This window comes from Neoarius graeffei, chromosome 12 (genome assembly GCF_027579695.1).
Source record: "Neoarius graeffei isolate fNeoGra1 chromosome 12, fNeoGra1.pri, whole genome shotgun sequence".
Classification (NCBI taxonomy): domain Eukaryota; kingdom Metazoa; phylum Chordata; class Actinopteri; order Siluriformes; family Ariidae; genus Neoarius; species Neoarius graeffei.
In genome coordinates this window covers 78,422,149-78,442,582 of record NC_083580.1, presented here as the reverse complement: position 1 = coordinate 78,442,582, position 20,434 = coordinate 78,422,149, and the positions used below count along the sequence as shown (strand labels likewise).

The 20,434-nt window shown below is 42.0% G+C and overlaps 1 protein-coding gene across 5 annotated transcripts in view; it reads right to left on the bottom strand.

The window, feature by feature from the left end:
* Positions 1-427: 427 nt before the first annotated feature.
* Positions 428-20,434, bottom strand: part of uimc1 (ubiquitin interaction motif containing 1) — a 42,141-nt gene continuing 22,134 nt past the window's right edge. For 2 of the 5 annotated variants that reach the window (XM_060936483.1, XM_060936485.1), the window contains exons 10-18: positions 17,792-17,850; positions 16,693-16,811; positions 13,917-13,972; positions 13,513-13,759; positions 13,355-13,415; positions 8,635-8,743; positions 4,339-4,387; positions 1,077-1,122; positions 428-995 (exon numbers count right to left, since the gene is read on the bottom strand). In XM_060936483.1, coding sequence (XP_060792466.1) covers positions 803-995; positions 1,077-1,122; positions 4,339-4,387; positions 8,635-8,743; positions 13,355-13,415; positions 13,513-13,759; positions 13,917-13,972; positions 16,693-16,811; positions 17,792-17,850 — 939 coding nt within the window. In that variant the 3' untranslated portion in view covers positions 428-802. The remainder of the gene's footprint in view (positions 996-1,076; positions 1,123-4,338; positions 4,388-8,634; positions 8,744-13,354; positions 13,416-13,512; positions 13,760-13,916; positions 13,973-16,692; positions 16,812-17,791; positions 17,851-20,434) is intronic. The other 3 variants (XM_060936484.1, XM_060936486.1, XM_060936487.1) reach the window with 3 other exon arrangements.

Here is a 20,434-nt window from a genome sequence, read left to right as displayed (position 1 = left end):
CAGCTGTTCATTTAGCGACAGAATGATGGAACTGTCAGCGCACGCTCAAAGGGAAACCTGTAGATGCCAGCTGCCGTAAAACCCAAAAGAAGAAGGTAAACCTGCGCATGCGCACACGGACTTCCTCTGTCTTCTTGACTGCGCGAAGTGAGTGATTTCAATTTCATGCACATTATTTGCTTTAATCCCCTCAAATTAAATAACTTCCCAGCCACAGAATGGCCTGATATTTTGTGAGATATTACAGAAATAAACAGATATCACAATCACCACATTTCAGACAGAACTAAATTTCACCGATTTTATGAAATCGAAAGGCCGCCTTGCTTTAAATGCAGTGAGTAAAAAGTAGATTTTTCTTCCACCTCTAGGTTTACTATCAACCTTTCTGCCCTGATCTATTACTAAAGATGACTCAATAACCAGATTTAACAACCCATGGGACAGAAATTTTAGTTTTCAATATAAATATGAAAACATTTGATAAGTAAACAGTAGCATACAGCAGCCTCCTCTGAACACAACACAGTTCAGTTTGAGTTTACACCAAACTGAGAAGCAAGTTTAAACAAGCAACATCATTTTATAACCATTTTATATGATCCATTATTTAAAAAAAAAAAAGTTCTTTTTTTGCCCAATAAAACATGTACAAAATTTAAAATAACAAGGCACCTTAAATAACATTACCAAAATCATTTAATGATTTTAATTCCGACATAGAATGATATAAAAACGGCACACAAATTCGCCTTGGTATAAAAGGGAAGGAATAGTCGATGCTCTGGAGCAGATTCTCATGCTATCTCTTAAATTTCCTCTTCCTCCCGAGTCTCTGGCTGTTCCTGTCCGAGTACTGCTGGTGGAAGTTTATGAGGCAGTCCGTGAGTTCGGAGATGGGAGTGAAGGATTTGATCGGAGACGAGCCGACGTAGTAACTCAGAGTCTGAGAATCCGCGCTGTCACTCGGCATCACGGACGCGTCTGCGAGGCCGCTGAGGAACACACACACACACACCTTTAATATTAAAGACTCCGGGAGTTACAGTTGTACGTGTGAGCTGTTTAAAACCTACTGATTGTTTTTGATTGTAGTATTAGACGGTCCAGCTCCACTGTCATCTGAAACAAGTCAGAAATTGTCTTTAGATGCATTTGAAATCCAGGCATTGTAGTTTTAACATCTAAAATCATTACAGAAATGGATTTACACAATCATTCATTCTTCACTTTTACCTGACCCATGGATCCAATAGATACAGATACACACAAACACACATCCATACACTACTGTGTGAAAAGTCTTAGCCACCCTATTTTTTTCATACAAACTTTGTTATAGAGTTCTATTTTGCGGCTATGAGATTTCTACGTTATCGAGTCAGAACATTACAAAAACGTTTTAGAGTTCCAAACGTTTTTTTTTCTTTTTTTCCAGCACAAAATTAAATGTTACAGAAAAAAATGTTTGTAATATGTCTGAGCAGCATATTACATCCATCAGAGAGCACTTTTCAGATTAAAAAATAAAAAAAAACATAATGAAGGCTGCTGGGTTTTGGTGCAAAATGAAGAAGCGAGTGTGACAGTCAAAGTGTCCAGAAGAACTGGGGCTGGTTCTGTAAGATGCTCAGGAAAACCTACAGATCATTTCCGCATAAAACTGCACTCACTGGACTGGAAAATACTTTTTTTTTTTAAATTTATTTTTTCAAGCAAATATTTTACACCAAATATTGACTGTGTTATATAGCTTTACTATGGCTTACTGCTTATAGTATTTTTGTTAATGTTGAAACGTTTAATTATTTAAGCCATTTTTGGTCAACAGCATTTCTTTACATGTGCCTAAGACTTTTGCACAGGACTGTGTGTGTGTGTGTGTGTGTGTGTGTGTGTAGGTAGATAGTATAAACACACAGGTGATTATAGAAAATCGCTTGCTCTGATTGGTCAAGTTAAAGTCCTTCCCGCACCATGTGGCGCATCGGGCGGCGTCGATCTCCGTTTCTGTAGCCCTCGGCCTCTCGCCTATTACATAGCTAGGGTTACAGTGGGGGGCTAGTCCTCTGGTAACCACGAGAGTTTAACTCCCCATGCGCATCTGTATTGCCAGATGGTAGTAGGCACCATTTTTATGATGGTCTTTGGTATGACCCGACCGTGAATAGAACTCCCGATCAAGAGGCGGACACGCTACCACTAGGCCAGTAGTCGGTCTGATTGGTCAAGAAATTCAGATTATTTCTCGATAATCACCTTGAGTGACTCAGCAAAACGGCGGCCAGTCACTGTAAGTGAGGAAGAATTACACATTCAGTAAGAAAATGCTGTTCCTAAATAAAAGCACTAAAAAAAAATGCAACGGAGTTTGGTCTAAAACTATTCGAAGGGAAGGTGGAATTGTGATTTATTTTATCGATTTCAAAACAAAAGTATTTTGTGTGACTCGGTGTAGATAAGGGACAAGTCTGTACCACGCCTTTATTACATTTGCATGAAGATTTTGAAGTCTGAAATAAAATTTTTTTTTTTTCCTGAATATAATTTTTGAAAAAAAAAAAAAAAAAAATCACCCGTGTACAGTGGCATGCAAAAGTTTGGACACCCTTACTGAAAATGTCTGTTACTGTGAATAGTTAAGTGAGCAGAAGATGAACTGATCACCGAAAGGCATAAAGGTAAAGACGACACGTTTCTTTTCAGCATTTTCTGCAAGGTTTGTGTATTATTTTTGTTTTGTACAATTGGAGAGTGAAAAAAGAAAAGGAACACCATGCGAAAGTCTGGGCACCCCAATACATTTGAGTTCTCAGGTAACTTTTCCCAAGGTTCCAGACCTTAATTAGCTTATTGAGCTGTGGCTTGTTCAAATTCTTCGTTAGGAAAGGTCAGATGATGCAGATTTCAAAGCTGTATAAATTCTCTGACTCCTCAAACTTGTCCCTAAAATCAACAGCCGTGGGCTCCTCTAAGCAACTCCCTCGCATTCTGAATAATAAAATAATTGATGCTCACAAAGCAGGAGAAGAACGTAGCAACGTGTTTTCAGGTAGCTGTTTGCTCAGATCGTAATGTTATTAAGAAATGGCAGTTAACAGAAACAGTGGAGATCAAGGTGAGGTCTGGAAGATGAAGAAAACTTTCTGAAAGAACTGCTCGTTGGATTGCTAGAAGGGCAAATAAAACCCCTGTTTGACTGCAAAAGACCTTCAGAAAGATTGAGCAGACCCTGGAGTGGTGGTGCACTGTTCTACTATGCAGCGACACCTGAACAAATATGACCTTCATGGGAGAGTCATCAGAAGAAAACCTTTCCTGCGTCCTCGCCACAAAATTCAGCGTCTGACGTTTGCAAATGAACATCTAAATAAGCCTGATGCATTTTGGAAACAAGTCCTGGGGACTGATGAAATCAAAATAGAACTTTTTGGCCACAATGTGCAAAGGTATGTTTGGAGAAAAAAAAAAAAGGGTGCCAAATTCCAGGAAAAGAACACCTCTCCGACTCTGAAGCATGGGTGTGGATCGATCATGCTTTGGGGTTGTGTCGCAGCCAGTGGCACAGGGTACATTTCATTGGTCGAGGGAAGCACGGATTCAAATAAATACCAGCAAATTCTGGAAGCAAACATCACACCATCTGTAAAAAAGCTGAAAAGAGGATGGGTCCTACAATAAGACGATGATCCAAAACACCTCAAAATCTACAATGGAATCCCTCAAGAGGCCCAAGCTGAAGGTTTTGCCCGGGCCCTCACAGTCCCCTGACCTAAACATCATTGAAAATCTGTGGATAGATCTCAAAAGAGCAGTGCATGCAAGACAGCCCAGGAAACTTGTAGAACTGGAAGCCTTTTGCAAGGACGAATGTGTGAAAATCCCCCAGGTAAGAAATGAAAGATTATTAGCTGGCTACAAAAAGTGTTTACAAGCTGTGATACTTGCCAAAGCATGTGTTACTAGGTACTAACCATGCAGGGTGCCCAAACTTTTGCTTCAGGTGCTTTTCCTTTTTTGTCATTTTGAAAATGCAAAAACATGAAAATAAAAAAAATTGTTTTTGCTTAAAATATAAAGGGAATGAGTCATCTTTAAGTTTACGCCTTTTGGAGATCATTTCATCTTCAACTTGCTTAACTGTTCACAGGAACAGCAATTTTGACCAGGGGTGCCCAAACTTTTGCATACCACTGTATTTATACTAAAACAATTATCCGCCTCAGACTCCGTGAATATCGGTGAATAACCTCAACTTCATCTTGGTTATTATTCACTGATATTGACTTCACCTTCAGCGAATAACTGTTAAATATATAGACTCTGTGGTGTACGTACCTAATTGTACCGTTTCTGTCCGGTTCAAGGCAGACAGCAAGCCATTTCCCTTTAAAAATAAAAACAAGTCCTAATGATGGTGCAAACTGGATTAGAATGATAAAATTTTGTGCACGTCTCTCACAGGAGCTGGTCTCCGCTCCAGGAGCAGAATAAAACATCAATATTACAGAAAGATGTATTCAGAGTTCAGTTAAGCACGTGTACTGAATACTGAAATTGTGAACGTCGGTATTCAGACCTCAGATGTATAGTAAATCCACGTGTTTATTGAATTTGCGTTCTGTGCATCGGTTCAGCGTCTAGTCACTGGATTGTCTTACGGTCAAGCGACACAATTTGTTTTTGTCATCATGTAATTTCACAGCCCAGAATGAATGAATGAATGAATAAATCCACCTGAGCTGAGGATCACCGGTCCAGTGTCATGATTTTAACAGCACAGTCCTGCGAATTATATGACGTGACCACATTCACTCTTCTTCCACAGTGGATCATTCTTCCCATTTGCATATTTGATTAGGCGTAGGTTTTTACACTGGATGCCCTTCTTGACAAAACCCTCCCCAAGCTATCCAGTAGGGCTGTAACGATACACCCAACTCATGATTCGATTCGTATCGCGATTTTTGACCCACGATTCGATACGCCCACGATTTTTTTTTTTTAAATGTTTTTTTAAAAGTAGTAAATTTGACTTATTAACATTTACTTACTTACATTAACTATTTAATAACAAATAATTCAGACCACTGCAGAGAATGAGTAATATGTATGCAAAAATGAACAAATGTATATCCAAAGACTGTTTTATTTCTCAAAATAATACTGTTGAGCCGGAAGCTCTGTTTTTTTCGGTTCTGAAAAAGTCATTTTTCCAAATCGTGTAAATCCGTTAAGAGTTTTTTTTTGGGGGGGGGGGGGGGGGGGGGGGTTGGGGGGGTTGAGGGGGGTGTGGCTCTCTCACTGTCTCACTCTCATAGGGCCAATGATTTTCTGTGATCGCGGAAAACAGATTGAAATTACGGAATTTTTATGGTGAAACATTGCTCGCGTGTCAAAATGTAACTGCCACAGAAGGCTTCCGCCCAAGCAGACATGCCTTCAGTGTTGCCAGATATTGCTAACGTTTTCCACCCCACAATATGTTCAAAACCAGCCAAAAAGCACCTAAACCTGCCCAGTCTGGCAACACTGCATGCCTTTCCGGTCAAGTGACTGTGATTGGCTTGTGGCACACCTAGCCAGCCAATGAGCTGCTTGTTTACAGATTCGCTCCCCGTGTCGCAACCAGAATGGCGACCGCTTAAAAGAAATGAATGCTCTGCCAGTGGCGAGTGTGGACGTTGCGTGACTCGCAGAAGATTGTCGCAGGTCGGCGAAAAAACGACTTACTAATAGATATAAAAAAATAAAAGTAATTTAAGCAAGTTTAAAATGTAATTTAAATAAAAAGTATTCATAAATTGAAGTTTGGAAGCACCTCTGTTTTTGGGCTGAGGAGAAGTTTGAAAGGGTGTACTGCGATTCTGCCTTCTTGTATCGCGATATGGATCGTGGCTCTGCGTATCGCGATTTCGATACGCATATCGTTACAGCCTTACTATCCAGGCTTGGGACTGGCACCAAGTATACACTGGCTTGTGCTGGGTACGGCCCCCGTCGGCCGTGCTGGTGCTGGTTCACAACTCGTTCAACTTGCGAGCCAGCTGAGAACCAGTTTGCTTTTCCATAGCTCGCGGTGCTAAGGGAAGCCACGTCATTACGTCGCTGTATACGTCAGTTACGTCGCTGCTTTTGCATAAACCTTGGCATGAACATCGAAGCAACAACAACAACACGGAGAAGAAGCAGCAGCAGCAACAACAACAATAATGGATGACTTTGCGTTTGTACAGCTGCTGCTTCTCGTCGCTTAAAAATGGCGACCTTTGGCGGTCTTGCGATTGTTGTTGGTCTTAACAACTCCGCCCCCCCGCTGACATAAGCGGTTCTTTCCTCTGTCCCAGCAAAGAGTTGGTGCTAGCTTGGAACCGGTTTTTCTGGCCCCAGAGCCAGTTCTTTGTTCAGTGGAAACAGAAAACCCGGTTCCAAACTAAGCACTGGCCCCGAACCAGCCCTGGAACTGCTTTGGTGGAAAAGGGGCATCAGTCTACTCTTTATATTCAAAACAGTGAAAATTAAGCAATTAAATCACGTTTTGATGAGAAACTTACAAAAAAAAAAAAAAAGTCTTCTGTAAACTATATGTATGATTTAATGTTCTTTTACATCTGACTGACCACACATTCCCTTTTTTCAGTGTACAGAAGCTATTTGGATATTTCATCGCGAGTTGTGCTGGGTCAGGTTTCCCTAAAATATAGGCGTGTCTCAGTTATGCACAATTTTCTTGGCCTTATACGGTATTTAAGCGCATTCTTCTTGCATGCTATCAGCTCGAAGCAGAAGCACGATTACGTCTGTCTACAAATATGCTTTAACTACAATACAATACATCATGCTGAAATCTATGTTTTGGGCTGTAAATGCAAAAAAACAAGCAAAAAAAAAAAAATTTACGAAACTCCATTTAAGGTAATTTTTAAGCCTATAACTATGATAACATTTAATTAATGAATAGTACTGTCCATTTTAAGTGCATGAAATCAGTCCATCATAAATCAGCCACATTGTTTATCTCAAGAACCAAATCATTTTATGAATAAAATCATTTAAAGTTTCCTAGAATAGATTATATCCCGTGCATGTGATGATTTCATGCCCTCAATTTCTCTCCCTCCCTCTCTCTCTCTCACGGCTACTTTAAGTATAAACTGTTGCTGAGAATTTTGAGAAATAAAATCATTTATAAGCTGCTGAATATAAATTTGCACTGATTATTACGATGATTATAATTAGTAATACATTAACAATACAAATCTCCTGTTAGATATTTATTTCACTGCTTGACAACTAATTTACACTTTATTTAACCATTTTTAAACAAAGAGTCTCATGCATGTACTGTACGTTTTATTGTATTGCAGCTGACAGCAAAGAAAAGAATCATCTGTTGCTTCAGAATTTTTCTATCCATGATTGTTTTTCAGGCTGAACAGGAAGTGCTTGTGTTTAAACAGGGTTTCTGCAGGCTTGAACAAGTTCAATTTAAGACCTTTTTAAGACCATAACAGGTTAAATTTAAGACTTATGCCGCACAAAAAAAATAAAGAAAATTGGGAGAGCCTGAATTACTTTCAAAATAACAAAATTTATCATCATTCACCAATGAACTCATTACATCCCTAAGGTGCGCTCTTGCATTAATGAGGAACTAAGTTGCAGTGGAGCCAAAGACATCCCGCAAATCACTTGAGGGTGAGGCATTCGATTCCGTACGGTTTGCGTGTTGTAACGTTACAGTTTGCACGGAGTTAGCTGATACACCGTCTCGAGATGTGCTTGGACCTGACAACAGTGAACAAAATTGAGTGATGGCATGCGATTGTTGCAGACTTTTATGGGCAGCCTGGTGCTTCTCCGCTTCCGCGTGCGATTCCAGTGCCTTTACACCCAGGGTGCGGAGTTTGAGTGTTCTTTTGCACAATGTGCAGTACGCCTCAAACGGATTGTTTGGTACATGTTTTAACCAGTCTACGAAATCATTGCGTTCAAGCCAGCAGTCGTTAAACTTGCATTTGCCCATTTTGCTACAAACCGTGACAATCTCCCTCGCTTCTTTTAGGCTCTACTGTCCAAATGCGCGCGCACCATGCCCTGTGCATCACCATGCCAACCGGGCGAGATGTCGGATTCCACTGTGTCTCATTTGTAGTTTGCAGCGTAGCCTACTGATACTAAGTAGGCCTAGCCTATATGACTAATTATGAATATCACCAACGCATTTAACAAAAAAATGGACGTAAGGATTTAAGACTTCACAAAATTACATTTAAGACCTACAATGCAAAATATGCTCGTATTTTAGACTTTTTAAGGCCTTAAATTAGGATTATCAAATTTTAGACTTTTTAAGACTCCGCGGAAACCCTCTTAAAGCGGGTATTCTGGATGCTTTTGAAAAATGCTGTTAAAACCTCGGAGGTGTGAACAACGCGCAGGTGATCTGCATGATCTGAGTCACTGCCCCAGAAAACAAACCTGTACGACAGGTGCATAACCCGACTCTGAATACGAGTAACTTTCCCTGTGTGAATACTGACATGAGCTCAGAGTCTGAAGCGCTCACGTCATACTGAAAACCAGTAGAAGTATTTAAACATAGGTTTGATATTGATTATATAGACGGTTTACCCGCTTCTTTCCGAGTGTTTTCTGTTGATAGCACTGGTCCACGTGATGGCTGTACTCCTTGTTTGTGAAAAACTTACTACACAAGAAACATTTCTCTCGCTGCTCTGATCTGATGAAAAAAAAAAAAAAAAGCAACACTTGGTTCTTTATTCAGACAAGACATGAACACAACTGATTCTTAAAAATACATCAATAATACTTTTATTGGACAAAACAGCATGCAGCAGTTTGCTTTTCTCCAGATATTTTAGTGGAATTTGTCCCCACACTGAGACGTCTCTCCCTGTGTATGAAACAAGACTCGACTCTAAGGCTGTATGATACAACAAGATTATATCGACATTGTAATAAATTGTCAATATGATTTTCTGAAATTATGAGATATTGTGATATTTTATAAAAATGACTGCAAACTGACAAGAAGCAGCTGATTTTTAGTAAAAATCTTTGTACTTTTACGTATCTTTACAAAATCACAAAATGTAATGTTTTTTATAGCTTTTAATTTTTCCTTCTCATTTTCAGCCTTAAATATTTACACATTCTAAAAATTTTAAAATCTGATCAAGTAATAAGTAGGACTGAATTGATAATCTAATCTAAATCAAATCATGAATCAAATACAAAATCACATCTGAATCTAATCAAGTAATGGGTATGACTAGATTTAGATTAGATCATCAATTCAGTCATGCCTATTACTTGATTCAGATTAGATTCTTGATTACATTTAGATTGGAGGATCAATCAAAAATCTAATTAAATAATGGGCATGACTGAATTGATCATCTAAATCTAAATTAAGAATCTAATCTGAATCTAATCAAGCAACAGGTATAGGTATTACTGAATTGATCATCTAATCAAGAACCTAATCAAGTAATAGGTATGGCTAGGTTTAGATTATCAATTCAGTCCCATATATATTACTTGAATAGAGTCAGATTAGATTCTTGATTATATTTAGATTATCAATTCAATCAATGACCTAATCTGAATCTAAATCAAGTAACAGGTGGAACTGAATTGAGAAATGTTAGAAAAGTTATCAAATCGTTGCCTTTTTATTTGAAATCTTATTCTAAAATATCAAATCGCAACACCCTAATTCTAACACGGTGCAATTATTTATATTCTATAAATTAAATGGCATTTAAAAAATATATTATATATATATATATATATATATATATATATAAAATGTATGTGTGTGCGTGTATATATATATATACACACACACATACACACACACACACACACACATACATACACACACACATACATACACACACACTTATATATATATATATATATATATATATATATATATATATATATATATATATATATATATATATATAAAAACATACACACACACACAAATTAGTGCATCTCAAAAAATTAGAATACCATGAAAAAGTTCTTTCATAATTTAATTCAAAAAGGTAAACTTTCATATATTCTATATTCATTACATGTAAAGTGAAATATTTAAAGCCTTTTTTGTTTTAATTTTGATGATTATGGCAGAAATCCAGTATCTCAAATTATTAGATTATTCCCTAAGATCAATCAAAAAAAGGATTTACAATACAGAAATGTCCAACTTCTGAAAAGTATATTAATTTATACACTCAATACTTGGTTGGGGCTCCTTTACCATGAATTACTGTATCAGTGCAGTGTGGTATGGAGGTGATCAGTCTGTGGCACTGCTGAGATGTTATTGAAGCCCAGGTTGCTTTGATAGTGGCCTTCAGCGTATCTGTATTTTTGGGTCGGGTGTTTCTCATCTTCCTCTTGACAATACCCCATAGATTCTCTCTGGGGTTCAGGTCAGGCAAGTTGGCTGGCCAATCAAACAGTAATATCATGGTCAGCAAACCATTTGGTAGTAGTTTTGGCTCTGTGGGTAGGTGCTAAGTCCTGCTGGAAAAGGAAATCAGTATCTCCAAAAAGCTCGTCAGCAGATGGAAGCATGAAGTGCTCTAAAATCTCCTGGTAGATGGCTGTGTTGACTTTGGACTTGATAAAATACAGTGGACCAACACCAGCAGGTGACATGGCACCCCAAATCATCACAGACTGTGGAAACTTCACACTGGGCTTCAAACACCTTGGATTCTGTGCCTCTCCACTCTTCCTCCAGACTCTAGAACCGTGATTTCCAAATTAAATGCAAAATGTACTTTCATCTGAAAAGAGGACTTTGGACCACTGAGCAACAGTCCATTTTCTTTCTCTCCTTAGCCCAGATAAGACACTTCTGACTTTGTCTCTGGCTCAGGAGTAGCTTGATATTAGGAATGTGAAAGCTGTATCCCCTTTCTTGAAGATGTCTGTTCGTGATGGGTCTTGATACACTGACACCAGCCTCAGTCCACTCCTTGCGAAGCTCTCCCAAGTTCCTGAATCAGCTTTTCTTGACAATCCTCTCAAGACTGCGGCCATCCCTGTTGCTTGTGCACCTTTTCCAGCCACCCTTTTCAGCAATGACCTTTTGTGGCTTACCCTCCTTGTGGAGGGCATCAGTGATCATCATCTGGACAACAGTCAAGTCAGCAGTCTTCCCCATGATTGTGGTTGTGTGTACTGAACTAGACTGAGAGATACACTGTGTTCATACTATTTTACTCAAACTCGAAATGAAATATTCTAATATTCTGAGATGGTTTTTTTCTTATGTTTTTGTACTGTATGCCATACTGATTAAAATTAAAATAGAAAAATGCTTGAAAACATTTTTAGTTTATGTGTAATGAGTCTATAATATATAACATTTACACTTTCTTAAATAACTGATGGAAAATATTGAAGTTTTTCACAATATTCTAATTTTTTGAGATGCACACAAGTTTTTAATGAGATACACAAATTTACCAGCTTAAGGTCGGTCTGTATCGTGAAATACCATGACCGAGGCCTCTGGGCCGAGGTCAGTATTTTCAAGGCCGAGGTCATGGTATTTCACGATACGGACCAACCTTAAGCTGGTAAATAATATATAATTTTTTTCTTTACCAAATTCTAACAGAAAATGAGAGCGCCCGACAGGGAAACTATATTTAGAACAAACCCGATTCAGATAGCACTGGATACTTCTCTGGAAAGACGTGAGCGAGGATGGCTCGTACACAGCCATTTTTCTTTATTGCGGACATGAGAGTTGCACAGCAACATGTTTAGTTCTTCGCCAGGTACGGTATGTCTTCCACCTTTCGATCTTCATTTAGGTTTCGACAGAACTTCCCAAAGACACTGAGGTCGTAGGTCGTCTTTTTTGTTGTATTTTCTGCCCTTTGCTCCTCAATAAAGTGCTGGATTTGCTCAGCGTTAGCAACAGTTACAGGTTTTCGGTTTTCTCTTGAAATGTTTTCTTTTATTTCGTCTTCATCAGGGTAGTAAAACTCGCTTTCGCTGTGAACACTGTCATTATCGCCATCCATGCTGTAAAATTAATGCTATTATACTAAGAAATGCGAAAATAAATGTTGACAAAAAATTTGCTACCATGTTTGTTGTTGTGAACGAGCAAGTCGCCAAAGGTCCGTAACCGGGGTCCGTATCATAGGATTCCGGACCACTTGCGAGCCAATCAGAGTGCACGATTTGATGGAAACCGGACCGTGAAAAAAAAAATTAATTATTTTCTATAGATATGCACTACTGTTTTGCTGAACATTCCTTTGGGGAAAAAGCTATAGCTAGTTATGAGACTTACACTGTATATCATGAAAATGCCTTTGAGAATCATGATAGCCAACTTTAACCCACTGCTACAGATTTCTAACCGCACTGTCAGTGCTCCTGAACCCAAAACCTGAACTCTCAGATGGTTTTTAGGAATAAGGGTTAAAACATTTAGGCCCAATCCCAATTCTAATTTCTACCCCTTCCCCTTGGCCCTTCCCCTTGAAACTGAGCTACAAGGGATAGGGCTTGAAATTCAACCCTTACGTATTGGGATAGCCCTTCAACGATCGCATACGTCATCACGTACCTCCGTCAGCGTTTACGTTAGCAAAACGCGACCAAATGCGTCATTGGCTGCGACCAGCTCTGCTGGCAGGGTGTGATTTGTTAACTAACACCACTGAATGGGATATCTTTGGCGCTTCGTGCACCACATCCGACAGAATGAGGTGTCAGAACACTCATGTAAACAATAAAAGCGAGAATAACAGAACAAAACGTACGCAGTCAAGCAACCGAAAACAATACTCACTCCCAAAGCTTTTTAGCAGCAGCTTGGATTTCAGAAATCGCTGCTCATTCTCAGCTCGAAAGCGAATCAAGCGGCGTGTTTCCTCTGGATAACAACTTAAAACACATAAATAATGGAGAAAATACATTTATGGCAATCTTTCGCCGCGGGAACCGCCATCTTTCTGAAATCCGCATGAAATCTCGCTGAAATCCGCATGGCATTGTGGGAAATCACTCAAACCCCTTCGTTCGGAGTCAGCTCCAGGAAAATCTCCGTTTGGAGGGGTACAGAAGCCCTACCCCTTCCCCTACCCCTCCGCGTTAACTGGGATTGGGATACCCCTACCCCTTCACGTGAACGCGCAAAATGGAGGGGAAGGGCCAAGGGGTTGGTCCAAGGGGTGAAATGGGATTCGGCCTAAGGGCCCACCATTCTTAAAAACCAAGCTGAGCCAAATACAGGCTGCTGAAGAACGTGTAGATGATGTGAAAGGCCACTATGATACCCACTTACTTCTCAAACCTCACATTGTCTTCCATTGCGGTTCTTCTTATGCCCTTCCGTCGAGCACTCCCTAAATACAGAGGGAACCACAGAGTTAAAAAAAAAAAAAAAAAAAAGAAGTGTCTCCAATAATGGTTTAAAAACAAACACACAGAGGACTTGCTGACCTTCTGAATGGTTGTCCTGCTCATCCTGGTCCTCCACTGTGCCGTTACAGTAGGCTGCATGCATCTCAATCTTACTGAGAGGGAAGAGCCGAGTACACATGGGACACTCTACCTGAGAGGGCACGGACTCTCTCCATGACTGCTCCTCACCTGGACGCTCCTCCTCTTCCTGCTCCATCCTCTCCTCACCTTCAGCTGGCTGCTCCATCACTTCATCCACCTCCATGACATCATTCTCTGCCTGCAACTGGACGAGGAGAGAAGAGGAGACCAGACAAGAGTTAGTGACTTTTGTACAAGGTTCATTTAAAATACTGCATGAACATCCGTGTAAATACAGCTATTTATTTATTTATTTATTTATTTATTCATTCATTCATTCTGCTTTGCACTGAGAGGTGTACCTGTGCAGGACTGGTCACCATCAGCTCTGGTGTGTTGTCTTCAGTTATCTGGGTTTCTGTATTTCAAGACAGAGATGAGACATGAGAATGGTTCAATCTCATCCCAATTATAATTAACATATCATTTTGAAGGCATGCAGTGAAATACTTGTGCATGTTATTTTTCATTATTTGGAAACACATTTTAATAAAAAGCTCAGAAATGGTCACAAAAGCTCATTTTGTGAGCTTGCCTAATTTGTCGCCCTTTCTTTTTGTTAAATACGGGAAACCAGAACGTCAAGGACGTAATCGCTCATCTGGCCTGCCATCAAAACACCCATGACGACCAAAACATCAAACAGAACTGAAACGTGACTATGCGAGAGAAGACGAACCTCCATGACAAACCGTTTACAACAGGAACATCAACAAAGGACTAAATTTTGTTCCGAGTGAAGATCGACCCAAAACCTCAGTCAGAACTGAATTTGTATAATAAATGAGCGAGGAGATACAATTCAAGTCCGAAGAAAAAATGTGTGTAAGTTGGCCTAATGACTAATTTGTTAGCAAAAAACTGACAATAAAATGACCAAGTTTTGTGCAGAAGGTCGAATTCTATGGAATCAATTTTGTGCCAAGATGTTCATACAATACTTTTGAAATATCAAACAAAAATGACAAATCAAAATACAAAAAAAAGTCAATTTTTTTAGACTGGCAAACAAATTATTCGTGTAATCGTGCAAAATATCAGTCTATTACTCTTCAGAAACCTTTTATTTTTGTTCCGCGTCTTTCTCAGTTTTGTTTGACGTAATTTATTTTGGTTGCGATTCCAGCTTTCTCGTTTGCGCTCCCTGACTTTTTGCTTGCAGTTTTGGCACAAACTTCACGTGTGGGTGGGCTGTCCAGGAATGCATTCCCATTGGCTAACTTGTGTTTGATTGACAGCTACGCTCAGCCATTCCCTACTCGGATTCTGGCGGACTGTTTGACGAGTGACCGATCCATTGACGGTAAATAAGGATCGAGTGGACTTCAGTGGCGACTATGATATTGAATTAATTCAACAAAGTGTAAGTACGGGACAAATGTGTTGTATATGTTGCAGTAGTGCACATTATGCAGGTGTTTCATGGCAAGTCAAATGTTAGCCTTAGCTCCACTACCCAATATAACAGCTGTCTTACTAACGTTAAACACGCCTGCATAATGTGCACTACTGCAACACATACAACACATTTGTCCCGCACTTACACTTTGTTGAATTAATTCAATATCATAGTCGCCACTGAAGTCCACTCGATCCTTGTTTACCGTCAATGGATCGGTCACTCGTCAAACAGTCCGCCAGAATCCGATTAGGGAATGGCTGAGCGTAGCTGTCAATCAAACACAAGTTAGCCAATGGGAATGCATTCCTGGACAGCCCACCCACACGTGAAGTTTGTGCCAAAACTGCAAGCAAAAAGTCAGGGAGCGCAAACGAGAAAGCTGGAATCGCAACCAAAATAAATTACGTCAAACAAAACTGAGAAAGACGCGGAACAAAAATAAAAGGTTTCTGAAGAGTAATAGACTGATATTTTTGCATGAATAATTTGTTCGCCAGTCTAAAAAAAATTGACTTTTTAAATTTTTTTTTTAAATTGATTTAGCGTTTTTGTTTGATATTTCAAAAGTATTGTATGAACATTTTGGCACAAAATTGATTCCATAGAGTTCTTTCAAATAAAACAATCAGAACTGAAATCCATTGAGAACTGAGAGGAAATACAATTTAACTGAAAACAAAGTTGTAAACAATTTGTTTACAACAAGAAACAAACAACCGAGTTTTGTTCCCCGAGGAAAGATCTACCCAAAACATTGATCAGAACTGAAATCAGGTGAGAACTACGAGAGGAGATATAATTCTAATGAGAAGTCCCAAAACTCATGAAGTTGACCTAATTAGCAGGTCGTTAACAAAAATTTGACAATACAATGCCCAAGTGTTGTACAGAAGGTCGAGTTCTTTCAAATAAAACAATTAGAACTGAGGGAGGAGACACGATTAACAGAAAAATCAAACAAACAAACGACCAAGTTTTGTTCCTCATGGAAAGATCGACTCAAAACATCGATCAGAACTGAAATCGGACGAGAAATGAGAGAGAGGAGATACAATTCTAATGAGAGGCCTGGAAAATTCGTTATTTGGCCTAATTAGTAACTCTTGAGCAAAAATTGACAAAATAACGACTAAGTTTTAAGCAGAGTGAGGAGTTCTTTCAAACAAAAACAAATCGGAACGGAAATTTGTGGAGAACTGACGGAGGAGATACGATTTAACTGAATTATGGACAGACGGATAACGGACGCCACGCCACGGCAACAGCGCATCAACCTTACGGACAGATGAGCTAATAAACCTTGAGGACTGTTGTTATAAAATAAGAGGTTATCTTGATGAAACGTTCTGCTTGTGAAGCAACTGGAAAAATAAATAAATAATAATTCTCGCTCACTGCAGACTGCCAAGCCATTTCAGTTCAACGACTAAGCGACCGTGCAGTAACACATCCAAATCATACATCAACACACGGGGGAACGACTGTAACAGTACACCTCCATAATGTCAAGAGAGGAAAGTCATTTCTGTTCAGTAACTCGATGAACCTGGTGACACCAGCGTCCAGGTTTCACTCATCATTTCATGAGGAGTTAAATCATACCGAGGTCTATACAGAGTCATATAGTTTATACCCGTTTTAAACCATCCCCAGATAGGATCTAGATATTTTCATACCTGGACACACCGTGCTCTCCACATCAAAACGTCCGTTCTGAGCTTCTTCTCCGTTCTCATCGGGCTCAGACTCTATCTGAGTGGCTTCTGAAAGGTCCTGAGAAACAGGCTTCCTACAACTATTAAACAAATGATTGTGTTGAAGTGCCAGGCTGATTGGATGTTAACTGAATGTACCTCAATGCTCTACACTGATACTGAGGTCCTGTCCACACGGCAACGGATTCAGGTGAATCTGATAAAATTGTTTATCGTTTCAGCCTGGCGTCCACACGGCACCGGCGTTTTGGGTGCCCCAAAACGAAATCTTTTGAGAACGGGTCCCAGAGTGGAAAAATCTGGCAACGGCCCCGTTGCGAAGTCGTCTGGATGAGTAGAACGGATTTGTTTACGATGACGTCACAACCACATGACTGTCAGTGCTTCACGCCGGGTAGAAGTGTAACGAACTCGATGCGAGTTGTCAACAAATCCTATAACTAGTCCAAACACTGCAGAAGCAGTAACCAAAACCGCGCACCGCCCGTGCGCTTTCCAAAAACAAAACCAATCCCGCCAGCAAAAATAGGAAAAAAAAAAAAAGGAGCGATCTCACCTCTTCAGATGTTGGTTTAAGTCCGACAATACATTCCTCAAAAAGGGCGTAGAAGAACAAAGTAATCCATCAACGTGTAGCATTCAATTTATTCCGGACCATTAAAGAATTCTGGAGGATATCAGAATGTTGGCGTACCGGCTTCCGTCTACCCCCATTCATTCCTCTTTCCACGTCTTTCGTTTTACGCTACTGATTAATAATCAAAACTTTATGTGGCTAAAGCTACAGAAGAAGGGGTTTATGCGCATGCGTCTACTTCTTCTATTGTTCTGGTGTCTCCGATGGGACCGTCTTACAGCGCACCTAGAGGTGTGGCATGTGTATTGCATCGTTTTCAGCAAGCGTTCCGTTCCCATATGGACCTGAAATTTTACTGATCCGTTGCCCATGTGGACGCGATATTTAAAAAAAAAAAAAAAAATCTTGTTGCCGTTGTCGTGTGGATGTAGCCTCAGAGCGTATCAGTTAACTAGCACACCAAAGGTACAATGCTTTCATTACCTGGAAGGTTTAGCTGGATTTGTAGACTCCTGATGCCTGAACAGCAAAGGCGATTTCTGCTGTGGAATAGAAATAAAAAAGGTTTGTGAATTTAACTAATCAAATCAATAACAACATCTAGTAACTAGGACACCTGAAGAACGCAGATCTCCACCAAGGACAACAGTCGACTCAAATCTGCAACCAACATGCGTCTAAATACATTTCCAAAGCGTATATTAAAAAATACAGTTGGGTTTACTTCTTTGAAATGTGTCAGAGTTTGCATTCAGGCTTTGTTTTGCGTGTGTATTTCCCCTGCATCAAAAATCAGTGTGGCAGCGGGGGCGTGGTCAAGCACCGGTCTGTGACAGGAGGGCAGAGTCAGGGAAGGTAAGTGGCAGAATCACTTCACCTGAGAGCAATTAACCTGTGTTTGTGTGTCTTCCCAGGGACCGCGCCCTATTTAGGGAGGGAGAGCGAGAGCAGAGGAGATCTCTCCCGAACCAGACACCTGATGTGTGTGTGTGCCTGTGTTAAACATATTGTGTTCCCTGAAAAGTGGAACAATAAAACTATTTGTTGAACCTGATCTCTGTCCTGCCGTCCTCTGTGCTCCACCCACACCTAGGGAAAGCTACAGTGGTGCTGAAACCCGGGAAATGGAGCACCAACCCAGCAGCCCCATGGAATCCTCCCCGTTCACCGACCTGGTCCACGCCCTCGCCACGGCTCAGCAAAGCCAGCACCAGGCGCTCGTCACACTCCGAAAGGAACAAGAGCGGCGCTTCGATGCCCTGGTGCTGGCCCAGCAAGAAGATCGCAAGGCGTTCCGGCGTCTCCTCGCGTCGGCGGGGCCCACCAGCGCTCCGGCCGCGGGCCCGTCTCCCCTCACCTTAACTAAGATGGGCCCGCAGGATGACCCCGAGGCTTTCTTCACGTTATTCGAGCAGGTCGCTGAAGCCTCGGGGTGGCCGATGGAGCAGCGCGCGGCGCGCCTCCTCCCCCTCCTGACGGGAGAGGCGCAGCTGGCTGCACTACAGCTCCCCGCCGATCGCCGGCTGGCCTACGCCGACCTTCGCCGGGCTGTCCTTCAGCGCGTGGGGCGCACGCCAGAGCAGCAGCGCCAGCGCTTCCGCGCGCTGCGGATGGAGGAAGTCGGCAGCCCGTTCGCGTTCGGCCAGCAGCTCCGGGACGCCTGCTGGCGGTGGCTGAGGGCCGAAGATCGCGACGCCGAGGGAATCGTCGATCAGGTGGTACTGGAACAGTTCATCGCCCGCTTACCAGCAGGAGCCGCGGAGTGGGTCCAGTGCCACCGCCCGGCGTCGCTGGATCAGGCAGTCGAGCTGGCGGAGGATCATCTGGTGGCTGTCTCGGCGGCAGGACAGCAGATGTCGACATCTCTTCTCTCTCTCTCTCTCCCCTCCTTCTGTGTCCCGTCCTCGCCCCATTCCCCCACCGCGGAGGCGGGGGCCGGCACCACCCCTGCCGGCCCGCCGCACCCGCGGTGCCCTCCCGTTTCTCCCTTCTGTGTCTGTCTCTCCCCCACCTCAGGTGAGTGAGCCCCAGAGCACCGGTGCAGAGGGGAAGCCCGGGCCGGTTTGCTGGCGCTGCGGGGAACCGGACCACCTTCAACAGCAGTGCACAGCAATGGAAGTGGGCGCGGTGGTTCGGATCCCCGACGCGCCAGAGGCCGCCCTCGATCGGGCCGGAGCGTATCGCATACCGGTGAGTATCCAAGGGGCTACATATCAGGCATTGGTGGATTCTGGTTGTAATCAGACCTCAATTCGCCAAAGCCTGGTTCAAAACGAGGCACTGGGGGGAGCACAAGGGGTGAAGGTTTTGTGTGTGCACGGGGATGTTCACAGCTACCCTTTGGTGTCAGTCCATATTATTTTCAGAGGGGAAAAATTTATAGTGAAGGCGGCGGTTAATCCTCGCCTTACCCACTCGTTAATTTTGGGGACTGATTGGCCGGGATTTCGGGGTTTAATGATGCGCCTAGTAGAGAGTGGGTCCTGCCAGTTGACAGGGGGAGGTCCCGGTGTCGTTTTGGCGGGAGCAGCTGTCGCAGAGCCGTCTACGTTATCTCCGCGTCAGGGTGAGGAGCCTCCGGCTCCTCCTCTCTCTATTGGGGAATCCCTCGCGGATTTCCCATTGGAGCAGTCGCGAGACGAGACTCTGCGGCATGCGTTTGACCAAGTGAGAGTAATCGATGGTCAAACGCTCCCGCCGAACGCCACCCCATCCTTCCCCTACTTCACGATTATGAAGGATAGGTTATACCGAGTGACGCAGGACACTCAAACTAAAGAGCGAGTCACGCAGCTTTTGATTCCAAAGAGCCGCCGGGAATTGGTATTCCAGGCGGCTCACTTTAATCCCATGGCTGGACACTTAGGGCAGGATAAAACACTAGCCCGAATAATGGCCCGATTCTATTGGCCGGGGATTCGCGGCGATGTCCGTAGGTGGTGTACGGCATGCCGCGAATGCCAGTTAGTAAATCCAGCGGCCATTCCAAAAGCGCCATTGCGCCCTCTACCGTCAATCGAGACCCCGTTTGAAAGAATTGGGATGGATCTCATCGGGCCATTAGATCGGTCAGCACGAGGGTACCGCTTTATATTAGTTCTAGTGGACTATGCAACGCGATACCCG